The 13,684-nt window shown below is 49.7% G+C and overlaps 1 protein-coding gene across 3 annotated transcripts in view; it reads left to right on the top strand.

The window, feature by feature from the left end:
* The window catches only part of PTPN12 (protein tyrosine phosphatase non-receptor type 12), a 445,738-nt gene that overhangs the window by 160,564 nt on the left and 271,490 nt on the right, over positions 1-13,684 (top strand). For all 3 annotated transcript variants that reach the window (XM_078679268.1, XM_078679259.1, XM_078679277.1), the window contains exon 8: positions 501-643. In XM_078679268.1, coding sequence (XP_078535394.1) covers positions 501-643 — 143 coding nt within the window. The remainder of the gene's footprint in view (positions 1-500; positions 644-13,684) is intronic.

Below are 13,684 nucleotides of genomic sequence, written 5' to 3'. Positions count from 1 at the left end.
CGCTCCTGCCCTCCCGCGCCTCTTCAGTCTTAATTCTTCTACAAAGGCTGTTCTGCGCTCCAGGCCGACTTGTGCCCCAGTCCCGCCCAGACTGTGTGCCTCAACCCCAGCCCGAGAACCCTCACTGCGACGTCCACGCACGTGACACCGCACCGGACCCTCAAGAGGTATCTTGCAAATTCAGTAGCGTCCAGCTCTGTGGGCGCATGTAGAAATACTTTGGTGATTAACTGGGATTGGAGCAGACCTTGTTGGGTGTTTGATATCAAACCACACGCACACACATACAAACACACACGCATTTGTTGTGGCATATTGTGCATCCAGAATGAATAAGTAGAACATTTATTTTATTGTATTAATTTTGATAGTTGTATCAAAAATATTAAATCGTAGCTGCAGAATTTCTCTGTGCCTTGGGTGGTTGTTGTACTAAAGAAAGTTTATTAATTGTTCTCCTGCCATTGATAAATCAATATGCTTCTGTTCATCTCCATCAGGATTCCCGTAGAATTCACCAATTCCACTATGTTAACTGGCCAGACCACGATGTGCCGTCCTCATTTGATTCTATATTGGACATGATTGGTTTAATGAGAGATTACCAATCCCATGAAGACGTACCTATTTGCATACATTGCAGGTACACATAAAACGTTTCAAATTCGTTTTTTAAATTTTCAAACCAGTGTATGAATTGTGTTTTTTGTTTGGAAATTACTTTGTGGTATTTTCTCCTTTGTGTAAAAAAATAAGTCTGACTTTTTTGTGAAATGGATAATGCTATGCAATTTGTTAGTACCCTGAGTACAGACAGACACACACACACATGTTGTTTAATGCGAATGGGTTTGGGAACATATTTGTGAGCAGTGTATTCATGTATGTTATTAACATAACACATGTATTTGTAAAGCGCACGTTCACCTGAAGGCATCTTGGCGCTGAATAACAGATGTTTATTGTTACCCAACTCAATGGTACTCATTTTATCGACCTCAGATGGATGAAAGGCTGAGTGGACCTGCCAGGATTTGAACCTGTGACCATGATGTCGAACACAGGCCCCTGCAGTGGACGCATTAGTCCTCTGAGCCACCAGATCCGGCTTTTGTCTTGGTATGAGGAACATTTTGGTTTTAGTCTGGTGTTAAATCCAAATAGTCTTAGTTAAGCTTCCAGTTTTTAGTCCGTCTATTTAACAAGCTATTGTCGTTACCCTGGTTAGATACTGAGGCGCTCATCAGCTTCAGCCGTCTAGTATTAATACTACAGCTCTTGGTGATTTATAACAACATAAGTAGAGTGGAACCTGGTGATTTGATCTGCTGTTCTGCCCGGGAGGTCGTTTTTAGGTCTCGCCTAGCGTTGCTGCGCACATGCACAGCTCGCTCGGCGAGATTTATTGCAGATGAGTACTTTGCGAAAAGGACTTGAAGCCCCGCCCCTTATTCACATTGGCTTGTGTCACCGTTTATGCTAAACGGTGGGCTGCAATTGGAAATAAGGTTTCTAGGGTGCCTCCTTTTGGCTTTTTGGTCCGGACTGGATAGCCAGCTTCTCGGCTGTCGTGAAGACTTTTCTTATCTGCTTGTTTATTTAACAAGGAGATGAGAAAAATGTTCACAACATCCGTGAAGCACACAAGCCAATGCTCTTACATTCGGCACGCATGCCCTCTTTCACTTTCAAAGCGCAGCGGGACAATGCGGCCGTTTGTTTATGTCTCGTTATTATTGTGAAGGGAAGGTACCTGGGATGATGTTTTTTTGCACAATAGGCAGCAGCAGTTCCCTTCTATTTTTATGTTTGTGTATTTAACTGAACTGTGGTGATAAACGAAGCTTTAAAAACGTGCAGCATTTCTTCCACCAGGCAGTAAATTGAGCGTTCTGCTACACTTTCTTATATTCTGCTGAGCGCATGCATACTCTGATCTGACTGTCACATGACAGGAGAGAACGGTAACTCGTCCAAATGAGTTTGTTCTGCGCATAAGCATTTCGAAAAAAGGTGCCTATCCTGTCAGTGTGAGGCGGAAGTGACTCAATCAGCTCGGTGTTTGTCATCCTTGCTGTTTGATGGTCTCCTGAAACAGCCATGGATACCTCCGCGGAAGAGAAAGAGGTGTTAGGGCTCTTAGCCGAAGCAGTTGCAAAGCTGAGTTCATCTAAGTCCTTCTTCAGTGGCCTTTTCCGGTGAGGATCTTGTGATTCTAAGGGGAACGTTAGGGACTTGGGAGGAGGGCCGAAAGGGTGGCATAGTGCATGTACTGCAGACAGGACATGCTTTGGTGCCTTCTTTACCACCCCGCCCTCCCTCCCGTTGTCCGTGGCTTCTTTACCACCCCCCCCTCCCTCCTGTTGTCCTTTGAGGCGTTTTAAATGCCTAAAAAATATGTACTCGGTGTGTGTTGTGTTTGCTCTGGCGAAATAATCTTTTGACCTTTTAAGAAATACACGACTCAAAGGAATTTATGTTTCCACTTATTTATTAACAGTTCATACTTTCTATTATCTACCGCCTCAGATGAAAATCTGCAGGCCTCCGGCTGTGAGAAAAGTGGTGTGTTGGGGGTTTCGGTCAATTAACAGTTTATGGTGGCCTCCGCACCTCGTATGGTGGCCTCTGCACACAAGGCTCTTCACAAGCACACTCTCCCTACCATACCAGGACTTGTTCGTTCCATTGGTGACCCCCACTGTCACTTCAATGCGTTGACTTCTCTCACAGCTGGGGGCCCCCAACACAACGTTCTACTTGCTTATGATGGTAGCACTGCCCTGCAGCAGGGTAATGCAAAATGATGTGCCCCCACCCCGTAAAATGTAATGAGTCCCCTCCGCCCCCCCCCACCCCCCCCCACCCCCCTCCCCCCTCCACAAGTCTCCGAGATCTCATAGATATGCACTGGCGACCCTAGACTGATTGGGGCACTCTGAAGCGTTGCCCCTCCCCACCTACTACACTGCAAGGGTTGGCAGTATGCCCGGCTGCTAGCTACCACCTTCGCAACTCTACCATTAAGCACCGTAGGCCCGCTGTGACGTAGGAGCTTGTCCCACTGTGGTGTGCAGGGTACGCAGTTACTGTGGGGTGGGAATGCTGTCTCACAGGCCAAAGCTCCCGTGCATCGGCGAGGTGGCCTGTGGACACAAAGGGCACTGTCTGGGACAGAAGATGCTCCCGTATACCTTGCAGTAACATCAGTCATATCCGCATCACTTACTGGGTTCGAAAAAATTTCGGCCACTGAAAAATCGTTTAGATCGCATTCCAGTCCACTGTTTTCTGTTTTTTTTTTTCCACTGTGCACTCCAGATGGAGAAACTAGATGTAAATCAATCTTGGACCTGCTCCAGTATGAACAGTCAAACTACCAGGTTACGGCTCCCCTGACGGGCAACATAGGCGTACCCAGACAGACTCTAGAAAGGCCATTTACGCAGTTACTGTCTGCAATGGCACAAAACAAAAAGCTTCTAGTTTTCTTTTTGTCTAAGTTTGATTAAACTACTTATCTCTTGGGCGAGGACTAATTTATCAGCGGAGAGCTAGTCCAAGGTGGCTTGCAAAAGGTCCCTTCATTAGCCATGCAGGCACCTGGGGTGGAGTGGCAATCCATAAATGTCAAATCCAACTCACACCAAGGAATTTGCCTTACGAATCGTGTCCTCTCCACTGTGGCTCACCACGCATTTCTGAGATTTTATGCCATGTTATTTAAGCATGTCCATAACAAGGTATATGCACGAAAGGGTCTGATTACTTGCCATCTATAATTTCTTTAAAGTTTCTGTTGATATCACACTGCAACAAAAAGTACGTTAAATGTAAGTGGCCAATGGGAACCTCCGATGCCCTCAATCAGGTTTCTAATTCGAATTACAAAGAGTCAAGCCGGTGCCACTTAAAAATGTACTACCGGTCAAAGCCACTTCAGTCCACTTAAAACACTCTACTAACTGCTCACCTGGATCACATTGGCCTTCTGCCTCGAATGGGGCACATGACTGCTTGGAGACCGGAGTGGAGAGGGCTGCAGAAAACAGAGGTGTCAAGAGAAGCCTCCGATTTAACTGTGGTGCGCAGGAGATTTTGAGCTATTCGCATTGTAAACGACAATGCCTTTTTTATTTTTTGTTTTTTCAAACGTAAATAAAAGGCATTTTGTCTGAGCGCTGCAATGAGGGTTGCAGTACAGACAGGGCGGTTGGGTGGAAGACTGGATTGGTGTAAACCACCATGAAAAGAGCAGGCTGCAAGTTGTAAAACAATTTGACAGCTGGCACAGAGGACGTTTGGCTGTGCGAGAGAAAACTGGAAGTTTTAAGAACTGGTGGAAAGAAACTGGAACTTCTGGAATTGTCACATTGTGACAACGAGGCACATACAGTTGGTGGGGATACAGATTGTTCTGGAAGATGCCGAGTCTACAGCTTATATGCTGACAGTGGACGTGCATATACATTATACAAACTTAAATGCAGCCTTGGTCTGCATGTCTATACTGCACATTTAGTCTCTGCATTGGCAATACCTTGACTCCTACCTGCTACTCTCTCTCTATGACTAGCTGGGATTAGCTGTCAACATCTTGGAAAAAAAATAATTATCCAATTTACATGAGTTTGTTACTTGCATTGGAAATTCATTATATTTATGTTGTTAAAAGACATTACCATTACCATTTACAATGCCAATAGCTCACACTCGTGTAAATGCAATGCTATAGGTTTCGCAGTTACAAAACTTTTAGCTATTGGCATTTTAAATATCTGAAAGAGACACGTTCGGGATAGATTCCTTACCTTAGAATATCCCCAGGCGTCAGACTGGATCCGTAAAGTTTTTCGTCAGCAGTAGGTGGCGTTGTGCGGCTTCGCATCCGTCGCTGGCGTCGTATGCCCTGAGATGACGTCAGAGACTACTTAGGTGTCACCCATGCGCGCTGACGTCCGTTCTTTCTTTTTCCGCACCAGCAAGCGCAGATCAGGTTAGAGCACGTACCCTAGTCATTTTTTGACTAACTTTTTTGAAACTTTTGTCTCTACTTCTTTTGAGTTTTTGACTCCTGGTGCCCAGTAGGGAAGCCTGGGTTTAAATTCTGCAGGGCCTGACGCTGTACGATGTTGGTGGCCGACCCCCATGGCGTCTATCTCTACTGTCTGGAGTGCGATCATGACTCCCGGTCATTTTACGACTGTCTGGCCATGGCTCCAAAGGCTTTGCAGGAGCCGTCCCGAAAGCTAATCGAGACCCAGCAGTCGTCTCCGCGCTGTTCAAGGTCCAGGAGTCGCTTGAGGGACCGACCGCGGATCCACCATCATCGCCCCTCGGGGGTCAAAGTCTTCACTCTCGGAATCAGGAAAGAGACGTCACAAGAAAAGTTCCCCCGTCGGTCTCCGGATGCGGACAAGGGGGCAAGGGGTCCTTCCCCCACGGCTCCGTTGGAGCCTGAGAGTCCCGCGGCCTACCCGACCTATCCGGGTCTGTCGGCGACTCCGGCCCAGGTGCAAGAGTTCCTTGCCGCCATGGACCGCCTTTTTAGGCCTAGGGCTTCCACCGGCGCCACTTTGGGCCCCGCGGTCCCTATTGAGGGCCCTTGCTTGCCACCAGCTCTGTTGCCGCATGGTCCTCTGCCGGCGGCTCCGGTCCTGGTGCCCCCTGCGGCCCGTTGACGGTGCTGCAATGGGTTCCGTTCATCCCACCTCCACCCTTGCCCGTGTTTCCGGGAAACTTTGCTCTGACTCGGGACCCTAATTGGGACATGGAGCCGGATCGGTGCCGACTGGGCCGTTCCCGGCACCGTTGGGGCATTTGTTTTCCGCTGTGCCTCCCCCGCCGCTGCAGCCTGTGTCTCGGGCCGTGGAGGAAGGGGATGACTGGGAGGGGTCGGAGGACCCTCTTGCAAGGCAGTGCGAGTACAAACATGAGTGGGCGGAAGACTCAGAGGTTGCAGGTGGCCTCGACCTCTCCTCTGAGCCTGGGTTTGTCTCTCCTTGGGCTGTCATGGAGGAAGGCGCCACATACACTGTGGTGCTCTATAGAGCAACTGAGGCTCTTTACCTTGATCTGCCTACTGGTACCCTCAAGACGAACGTCCTTACTGAAGTGTTTCAGCCGGAGGAAAGTTCTATGGAACCTCTGCTTCAATTCAATGAGGCCTGGACGGATGTTTTGATGGGCACCTGGTCTAGACCAGCTACAAGGGGTTCATGTGGATAAAAAAACATGGGCAGGCGTTATCGCCCAGCACCGGGTGACCCTGCCTTTTTAACAAATCATCTGACCCCGGAGAGCCTGGTCATTCAGGCCTCCACTTACCAAAGTGCATTCCCTACCGCTCTGCTGGATAAGGAATCGAAAAAGCTGGAGCAGTTTGGCAAGAAGTTGTTTTCCTCTGCCAGCCTGGGGCTGCGGTCAGTCAACACCGCATGCCTCTTGGGCCGCTACTCTCACGCTGTGTGGGACACGGTAGCGCAAACTCTGCCCCTGTGCCCGGAGGAGGTTCGGGCTGTACTTTCCCAAGCTGTTGGGAAGCGGAAGGATGCCGCGAAGTTCGCCATTCGGTGTGGGCTGGACACCGCCGACTCTTTGAGGAGAGCCATCTCCACAGCGGTGGCCTTGTGTCGCCATGCGTGGCTGCGGTCCATGGGGTTTTCGGGGGATGTCCAGAGTTCCCTCATGGACATGTCTTTTGATGGTACTCGCCTGTTTGGCGATAAGACACAGTGCGCTGGAGCGTTTCAAGGAGTCTTGGACTACGGCCAAGTCCTTAGGTCTCTCCACCACATGCCAGTCCACGTCTACCTTTCATTCCTTTCGTGGCCACGGAAGTGGCACCCCTACATGTTTCTTCAGCCAGAAGCCTGCGCAGAACCAACCTCTGCGCCTCCACAGGCGTGGTGGCCACCGTGGCGGCACAGGGGGCCAGCTTGCGGGTCAGTCCACCTCCACTCCTGCAGCATCCGCCTCAAAGCCTTCCTAGTCCAAGCTTTGGGGTGCACCCCATGCCAGTGGGTGGCAGGATTCAACATCACTGCCCCCACTGGCACTATGTCACTTCGGACAGTTGGGTGCTGCACATCTTCCGAAGGGGCTACTCCCTCCCCTTCGAGTCAGCCCCCCCAGCCATGCTACCTCAGTTCCACTGCATGTCTGGGATCCCTTTGCGCTTCTCCAACAGGAAGTCACGGCCTTCTTAGCCAAGAGGGCCATTGAGCTTGTTCCTGGGCCAGAAGTAGGACGTGGTTGTTATTCAGACTATTTTCTGGTACCCAAGAAGGAGAAAGGGGGCCTGCGCCCCATCTTGGACCTCCGGAACGCCAATCGCTTCCTCCGGAAGGAGAAGTTCAAGATGTTGACTCTGGCTCAGGTCCTGGCTGCCCTCGACCCTGGTGACTGGATGGTAGCGTTGGACTTGCAGGACGCATATTTTCACATCCCTGTCCTGCCGGCCCACCTGGCTTACCTGCTGTTCACGGTAGGCCAGGAGCATTTTCAGTTTGCCGTGCTCCACTTCGGCCTTACCAGCGCCCCTCGGGTTCACAAAAGTGATGGCGGTGATCGCAGCTCATCTACGCAGGTCAGGGGTGTTAGTCTTCCCCTACCTCAACGACTGGTTGTTGAAGGCAGGCTCACCCCAGGCAGTCGTCACCCACCTTCAGACTACGGCCGACCTCCTGCATTTGCAGGGGTTCTCCATCAACGTGCCGAAGTCGCACCTGAGTCCCTCTCAGAAGCTCTCCTTCATCTGAGCGGTTCTGGATTAGACGCAGTTTCGGGTTTATCCTCCCGAGCAGCGAGTCCGGGATATTCAGGCTATGGTTCTCATCTTTCAGCCTCTATCCCGGGTTTCAGTCAGGATGACCTTCCGGCTCCTGGGCCTGATGGCCTCCTGCATCCTGCTAGTGCAACATGTCAGGTGGCAAATGCGGGCCCTGTAGTGGGACCTGAAGTTCCAGTGGGCAACGCATCAGGGCAACTTGTCCGATCATGTCCGGATCTCTGAGGGCGCTGCATGATAATTGCAGTGGTGGCTCACAAATTGTGAGTGGGTCAATGGCAGATCCCTCTCCCTTCCCCAACCGGAGCACACAGTGGTGATGGATGCGTCCCTCCTGGGATGGGGTGGCCGCTTGGAGGAGGCGGAGATCAGAGGACTCTGGTCTCCGGCGGAGTCCCGTCTCCATATCAATCTTTTGGAGCTTCGGGCGATCCGACTTGCACTGAAGGCATTCCTTCCCTCTGTCCGGAGAAGTGTAGTCCAGGTCTTCACGCACATGGGCGGGGTGGGGTCGTGGACCCTATGTCAGGAGGCTCTGCGCCTCTGGACATGGCTGGAACATCAAGGCATTACCCTGGTGGTTCAACACCTGGCAGGTTCTCTGAACGCCAGGGCGAACGAACTCAGCCACCGGTGCTTGATGGATCACGAATGGCGTCTGAACTCTGATGTGGCGCATGGTCTCTTTCTGCAGTGGGGAGAGCCTTGGTCAGATCTATTCGCCACCGAAGAAAACGTACAATTTTGTCGCGAGTGGAGCTGCAGTCTGTTGTACGCCTTTCCGCCTATACCACTTCTGCCTAGAGTGCTGAAGAAGATTTGGCGCGACCCGGCCCAAGTCATCCTTGTGGCTCTGGATTGGGCACGAAGTTACTGGTATCCCGAGCTACTCAGCATCGCGATCGATCCCCCAATCCGACTGCCTCTTCGGGAGGATCTTCTGTCGCAGCAGCAGGGGACGGTCCTCAACCCAACCCGGTCCAGCCTCCACCTCCATTTGTGAGATTGAGCGGCGAGAGTTGACTGCTTTCGATCTTCCTCCCTAAGTCTGTGATGTCATTCTGGCCGATTAGTCTTACGTCACCATCGCGGTTTGTAATTTAGACCGCTGGTGCACTGCTATTTTAATCCTAGCAAAGAATGTCTTATAATAAAGGTTTTTTGACGTGCTTGAGCTAGTTTTAACTTAAAAAATGTTGTTTGCGCTGCACCCTCACTCATATTATTAGCTCTTCATTTGTGGGTTTAGAACATCCAAAACCATACTTAAAACATCCCTGAGCTCTTCCCTCTCAGAGGGTGAGTTGTAGCCCCCAGAGGAACTAGGTTTTTTTTTTCTCTGGGAGGAGAATCCCAACTGATGAAGCATGTCACCTTTGGTGAGTGAGGGATTTCGTCCTGAAAAGGGAAATGCCCAAAGATAGTTCTGTTGGGCGTATTTACTTGTTTCACATTTCTACCTTTCATTTTGATAAAGCAGCCAGTAGTGGTTTTTCACACTTTCCTAGTACTTTTGTAGACCTCGGGATTTCCTACTGTTGATTGTCATTCTGGCAGCCAGGCGTCCCTCCATTAAAACGGTATACGCCTGTAGATGGAACAAATTTTGTGGCATGGTGCACAGCAAAGGCTTTCTGCATTTCTGCGCCTCTTTTTGAGGTCCTTCTGTTCCTACTATCCTTGGCCAAGCCGGGCTCTGCTCCAGGCACTATCAAAGGTTATTTTTCGGCCATCTCAGCCTTTCTAAGGCTTCCAGATCAGCCTTCTCTCTTTAAGTCCCCGGTTGTTAACCGTTTCCTGAAAGGCATTACACAATAGTTTCCTCCCGTGCCTTTCATAATGCCTCAATAGGACTTAAATCTTGTCTTGACCTATCTGATTTGCGCTCCCTTTGAGCCCCTTCATAACTGTCCTTTACATCTTCTCACTCTAAAGGCGGCTTTCCTGGTAGCTATCACCTCTGCCAGAAGAGTGAGTAAACTCTAGGCTCTTTCTTCTAAACCTCCTTTACTTTCTGTTCATCCGGACAAGGTGATTTTAAGGACCTGTCATTCTTTCTTGCCAAAGGTTGTCACGCCATTCCACATCGGGCAGACCATCACTTTGCCCACCTTCTTTCCACCTCCTCATTGTTCAAAAAAGGGAGAGGCTCCACCGTCTGGACCCAAAACCTGTGCCCTTGTTCTATCTGAAGCGCACACAACAGTTCCGGGTGGATGACCAGCTCTTTGTTGGCTATGTGGGCGCCAAAAATGGTTGGGCCGTCCACAAACGAACCTTCTCTCGGGTCGTTCAGTGCATCAAAGCGTGTTACTCGTTGGCTACGAAAGAGCCTCCTGTGGGGCTGCGTGCCCATTCTACCAGGGCGATGGCAGCCACTACTGCCTTGGGACGCGGTGTTTCCTTGCAGGACATTTGTCAGGCAGCTACGTGGGCCTCGCTGCACACGTTTACCAAGCTCCTTGACAGTCCAGTCCGGAGAGCCGGCTTCTTTGGCCGTTCTGTTCGCCGTGACTTTTTGGTGTAATCTTGTTCGCTGACCCACCACCGGAATTGGTATTGCTGTGGTATCTATTCTACAGTAAGGAATCTATCACTAACGTGTCTCTTTCAGATGCACAAGCTACTACTGTGTAACGATATATCTGTAAGAGACATTAGTTAGTGATAGATTCCTTACCGCCCCGCCCATCCTCCCCGTTCTGCGAACTGATTTCTAGGGTTAAGGTCATCCCTTTCAGCGCCCTAGTTTCATGGCACCAGTGGTCCGTTTCTTGCATTGCTCTGCGTTCCTTGCACGGAAAGTCATGTACAGAACGGACTTCAGCGTGCATGGGTGGTGCCTAAGTAGTCTCCGTGACGTCATCTCGGCGCTTACGACGCCAGCGACGGACGCGGAGCCGCACGACTCCACCTACAGACAGACAGGGGTACTGCTGACGAAAAACTTTACAGATCCAGTCTGACGCCTGGGCATATTCTAAGGTAAGTAATCTATCACTAACTAATGTCTCTTACAGATATATCGTTTCACAAGTAGTAACTTGGGCTACAATGTCTTTTATTTATGTTTGGAAAAAGAAACAATGACATTTACAAGATAATAGCTCAAAACAATGTCAGTGCGTGACCTATTGCACGGGGTAGATGCCTACAAGGCAGGCTTTAAGATGAGGGAATGCTGTTACCTCTGTGAGTTTGTCCAGGACCCACCTCCCAGAAGGGGCGGGTGGTGGACAATGCCATGTCATGTGGGAAAAATCTGCTGGAGCATGAGGACATCTAGGTTAGGTATTGGCCACTGTTCTATATATCCGATGCATTCTAGAGGGTGTGAGGTAATACCTCTGTAAAATGTTACTTTGAGTGAATTTGAAACGTGCATTGCGGAAGACACTCTGCGGATACCTTCCTGGTAGTCATAACGGCCTCTATCACCTCTTGCATTAAATTGTGTAACATGCATCTCCTTGGAACATGGATGCCAACAGGGGTGCACATCTCTCACCTTCCTCAGAATGACCTTTGGAGTGGAAAGAACATTGGTGGGAATCCTTTTTTAGGTTTGACATCACTTTGTTTTACTTTGAAGCCATGTTGCAGCGATCACTGGAACTATTCCAGATATATCAGAGAACAAGTTAAGCAGCCTGTCGTCCTCCAAAAAACCCCAATATCCTTTCATCCAATTAAAATAATGTAGCTGTGATCATGAAGCGGTGGAAGGCAGCCACTGCTACCGCAGCCCCAGCATCGCCTTAGCCACGCTAGATTTGTGGTGACCCTGACCCTGCTAACTGATGAGATGGGTGACATTCCAGCAAAAGTTCCAGTTTGAACCAGCAAGCTGGTTCCTGATTTTCCCAGCTTCATACTCTGTCTGAAAGGTAGTAAACCACAAGGAGGCATTTACCCAGGTGGGGCCACCCCCTTGAATCGCATCAGTATCCTATTAATGGGAGGGAAGACCGGCTTTTCCAGCTTGCTGCCATTGTGAAGTCGGGTTGAGACATATTAGTGCCCTCTGTTTCTATACATGATTCATCAACCAAGGTCGTGGTTCAGCCCCTGCCGCCCGCCATTGAGCTCGAGAAGGGAACTGCATGGCTAATTCCATCCCAAGAAATGTATTTTCCTGTCCCCGTGAAGTAGTGATTAGGACCAGGTCTGCCTTGTTCAACTAAAGATCTTGCACCGGGTGTATTACCCACGTATGCACCTGTTCGCATGGGGCAGGAGCCTGTCTCTGCTGTGTGTGAGGGGCTGTCAGGAAGAGGGGACGTTCCACCACATTCTCTGGGAATGCCCGCACCTAGTACCCTACTGGACTACATTGGCACGCACAATGGCTAAAGTGGTGGGGTTGCCGGTCCCGGTGGAGCCCAGATGGTTCTTGCTCATGATTAAAAGGCCCACGGACTGGTCCCGGTATAATGAGATTTGGTTGGCCATGGCAGCTGGAGTGGCGAAACGCAACGCCGCCAGTTGCTGGGGGGCGCAGGCCCCCCGCAATGGGACCAATGGCTGCGAGATCTGGACTGGTGATCTGGACTGGTATCAAAGGGCTGAGGAAACGATATATAAGTCCAGGGGGTGTATAAAGAAGTGGAAGAGGGTATTGGGGCGGAGGTACCGTGCCGAGCGGGGTGGGGTGGGGAGGGGGATTAAGTGTATTCCAGTCCTTGCATTGTCAAGCTTGCCATAGTTTGGACCCTGTAATGTTGATATCCTATCTGCTTTTTCAACACACCTGTATGATGACTGTAAACATGAGCTTTTTTAATAAAAAGATTTTTTAAAAAAAAGAAAAAGAATGTATTTTCCTTAATTAAATTAAACTAAATTGCCCCCTTGTCCATTGAGATTTCAAATTGACCTATTCTGGCTGCAATGGAGACTGCTTGCAGAAGGCTGCAAGAGATAAATGAAACCTGTGAACCACAGGTAACCATCGATCTGCCATTATTCAGTGGCTGGCTGTTCTATATGGTCTTGTTTGTTTGTCCCCCAAGTAACCTAGTACAATACTGATAATAGTGGGTTCGCATCAAATGAAGAGCCCCATAAGCCAAAATATTTGTTTGTAGATCTGTGTGATAGCACTTATTGTCTCATCAGAAAGTTTTTTTTTTTTTTTTTGCTTCAATACTTTCTATTCTGGATCCAAACAAAGAAAGGCACTGTAAACAAGAATACAGGCATTGGCCATTGAAAGTGCCACACGTGACAGTCATCTACTATTGCAACAACTAGAGTCCATGACATTACATCGAGCATCGAGCAAACATATCTGATACAGACTTCAAGCCTCAGATTCCTTACCTTAGAATTAACCCCAGCCGTCCGAGTAGATCTGGAAATGTTTTCTTGAGCAGTGCCCCTGTGCACTGGTAGGTGGTGGTGTTCTGATCCGAGTGGCGTTCCACATTAGTCAGCGCAGATCTGGAGCCACGCTGATCTGGAGAGAGCTACCCCCAGTCGTTTTTGAATTACCTTTTTCGACTGTTGGACAGTTTTTTTTTTTAATCTTCTCCTGGTGTGCCAGGATGTCAACTAGGAAGGCTGTCTTCACGCTCTGTAGCACCTGTCACTGACAGATGTCGGTGACTGACCTGCACCTTGTTTGCCTCTGGTGCCTCGACACGACCACAGCGCGAAGACCTGCATTGACACGCCGCTCTATGCACCCCAAGGCCTGGATGGAGAGCTTCCTCAAGCTCCTTGCTGCTTGGCGTGAGACACCGTGACGGTCTCGATCCCAGTTGAGCGGAAAGTCCCTGGATCTGTCACAGAGCCCAAGATCCTCGTCACATGCGAAGTTGTCTTCGAGTAAATCCCACAAGAAAAAAAAAAGTAAGAAGTCGAAGAGTTCTTAAGCTGTCCTCCGTCCTCTGA

The sequence above is a fragment of the Lissotriton helveticus genome, chromosome 1_1 (assembly GCF_964261635.1).
Source record: "Lissotriton helveticus chromosome 1_1, aLisHel1.1, whole genome shotgun sequence".
Classification (NCBI taxonomy): Eukaryota; Metazoa; Chordata; class Amphibia; order Caudata; family Salamandridae; genus Lissotriton; species Lissotriton helveticus.
Note: the sequence above shows the minus strand (reverse complement) of the source record. Positions and strands in the feature narration are given on the sequence as shown.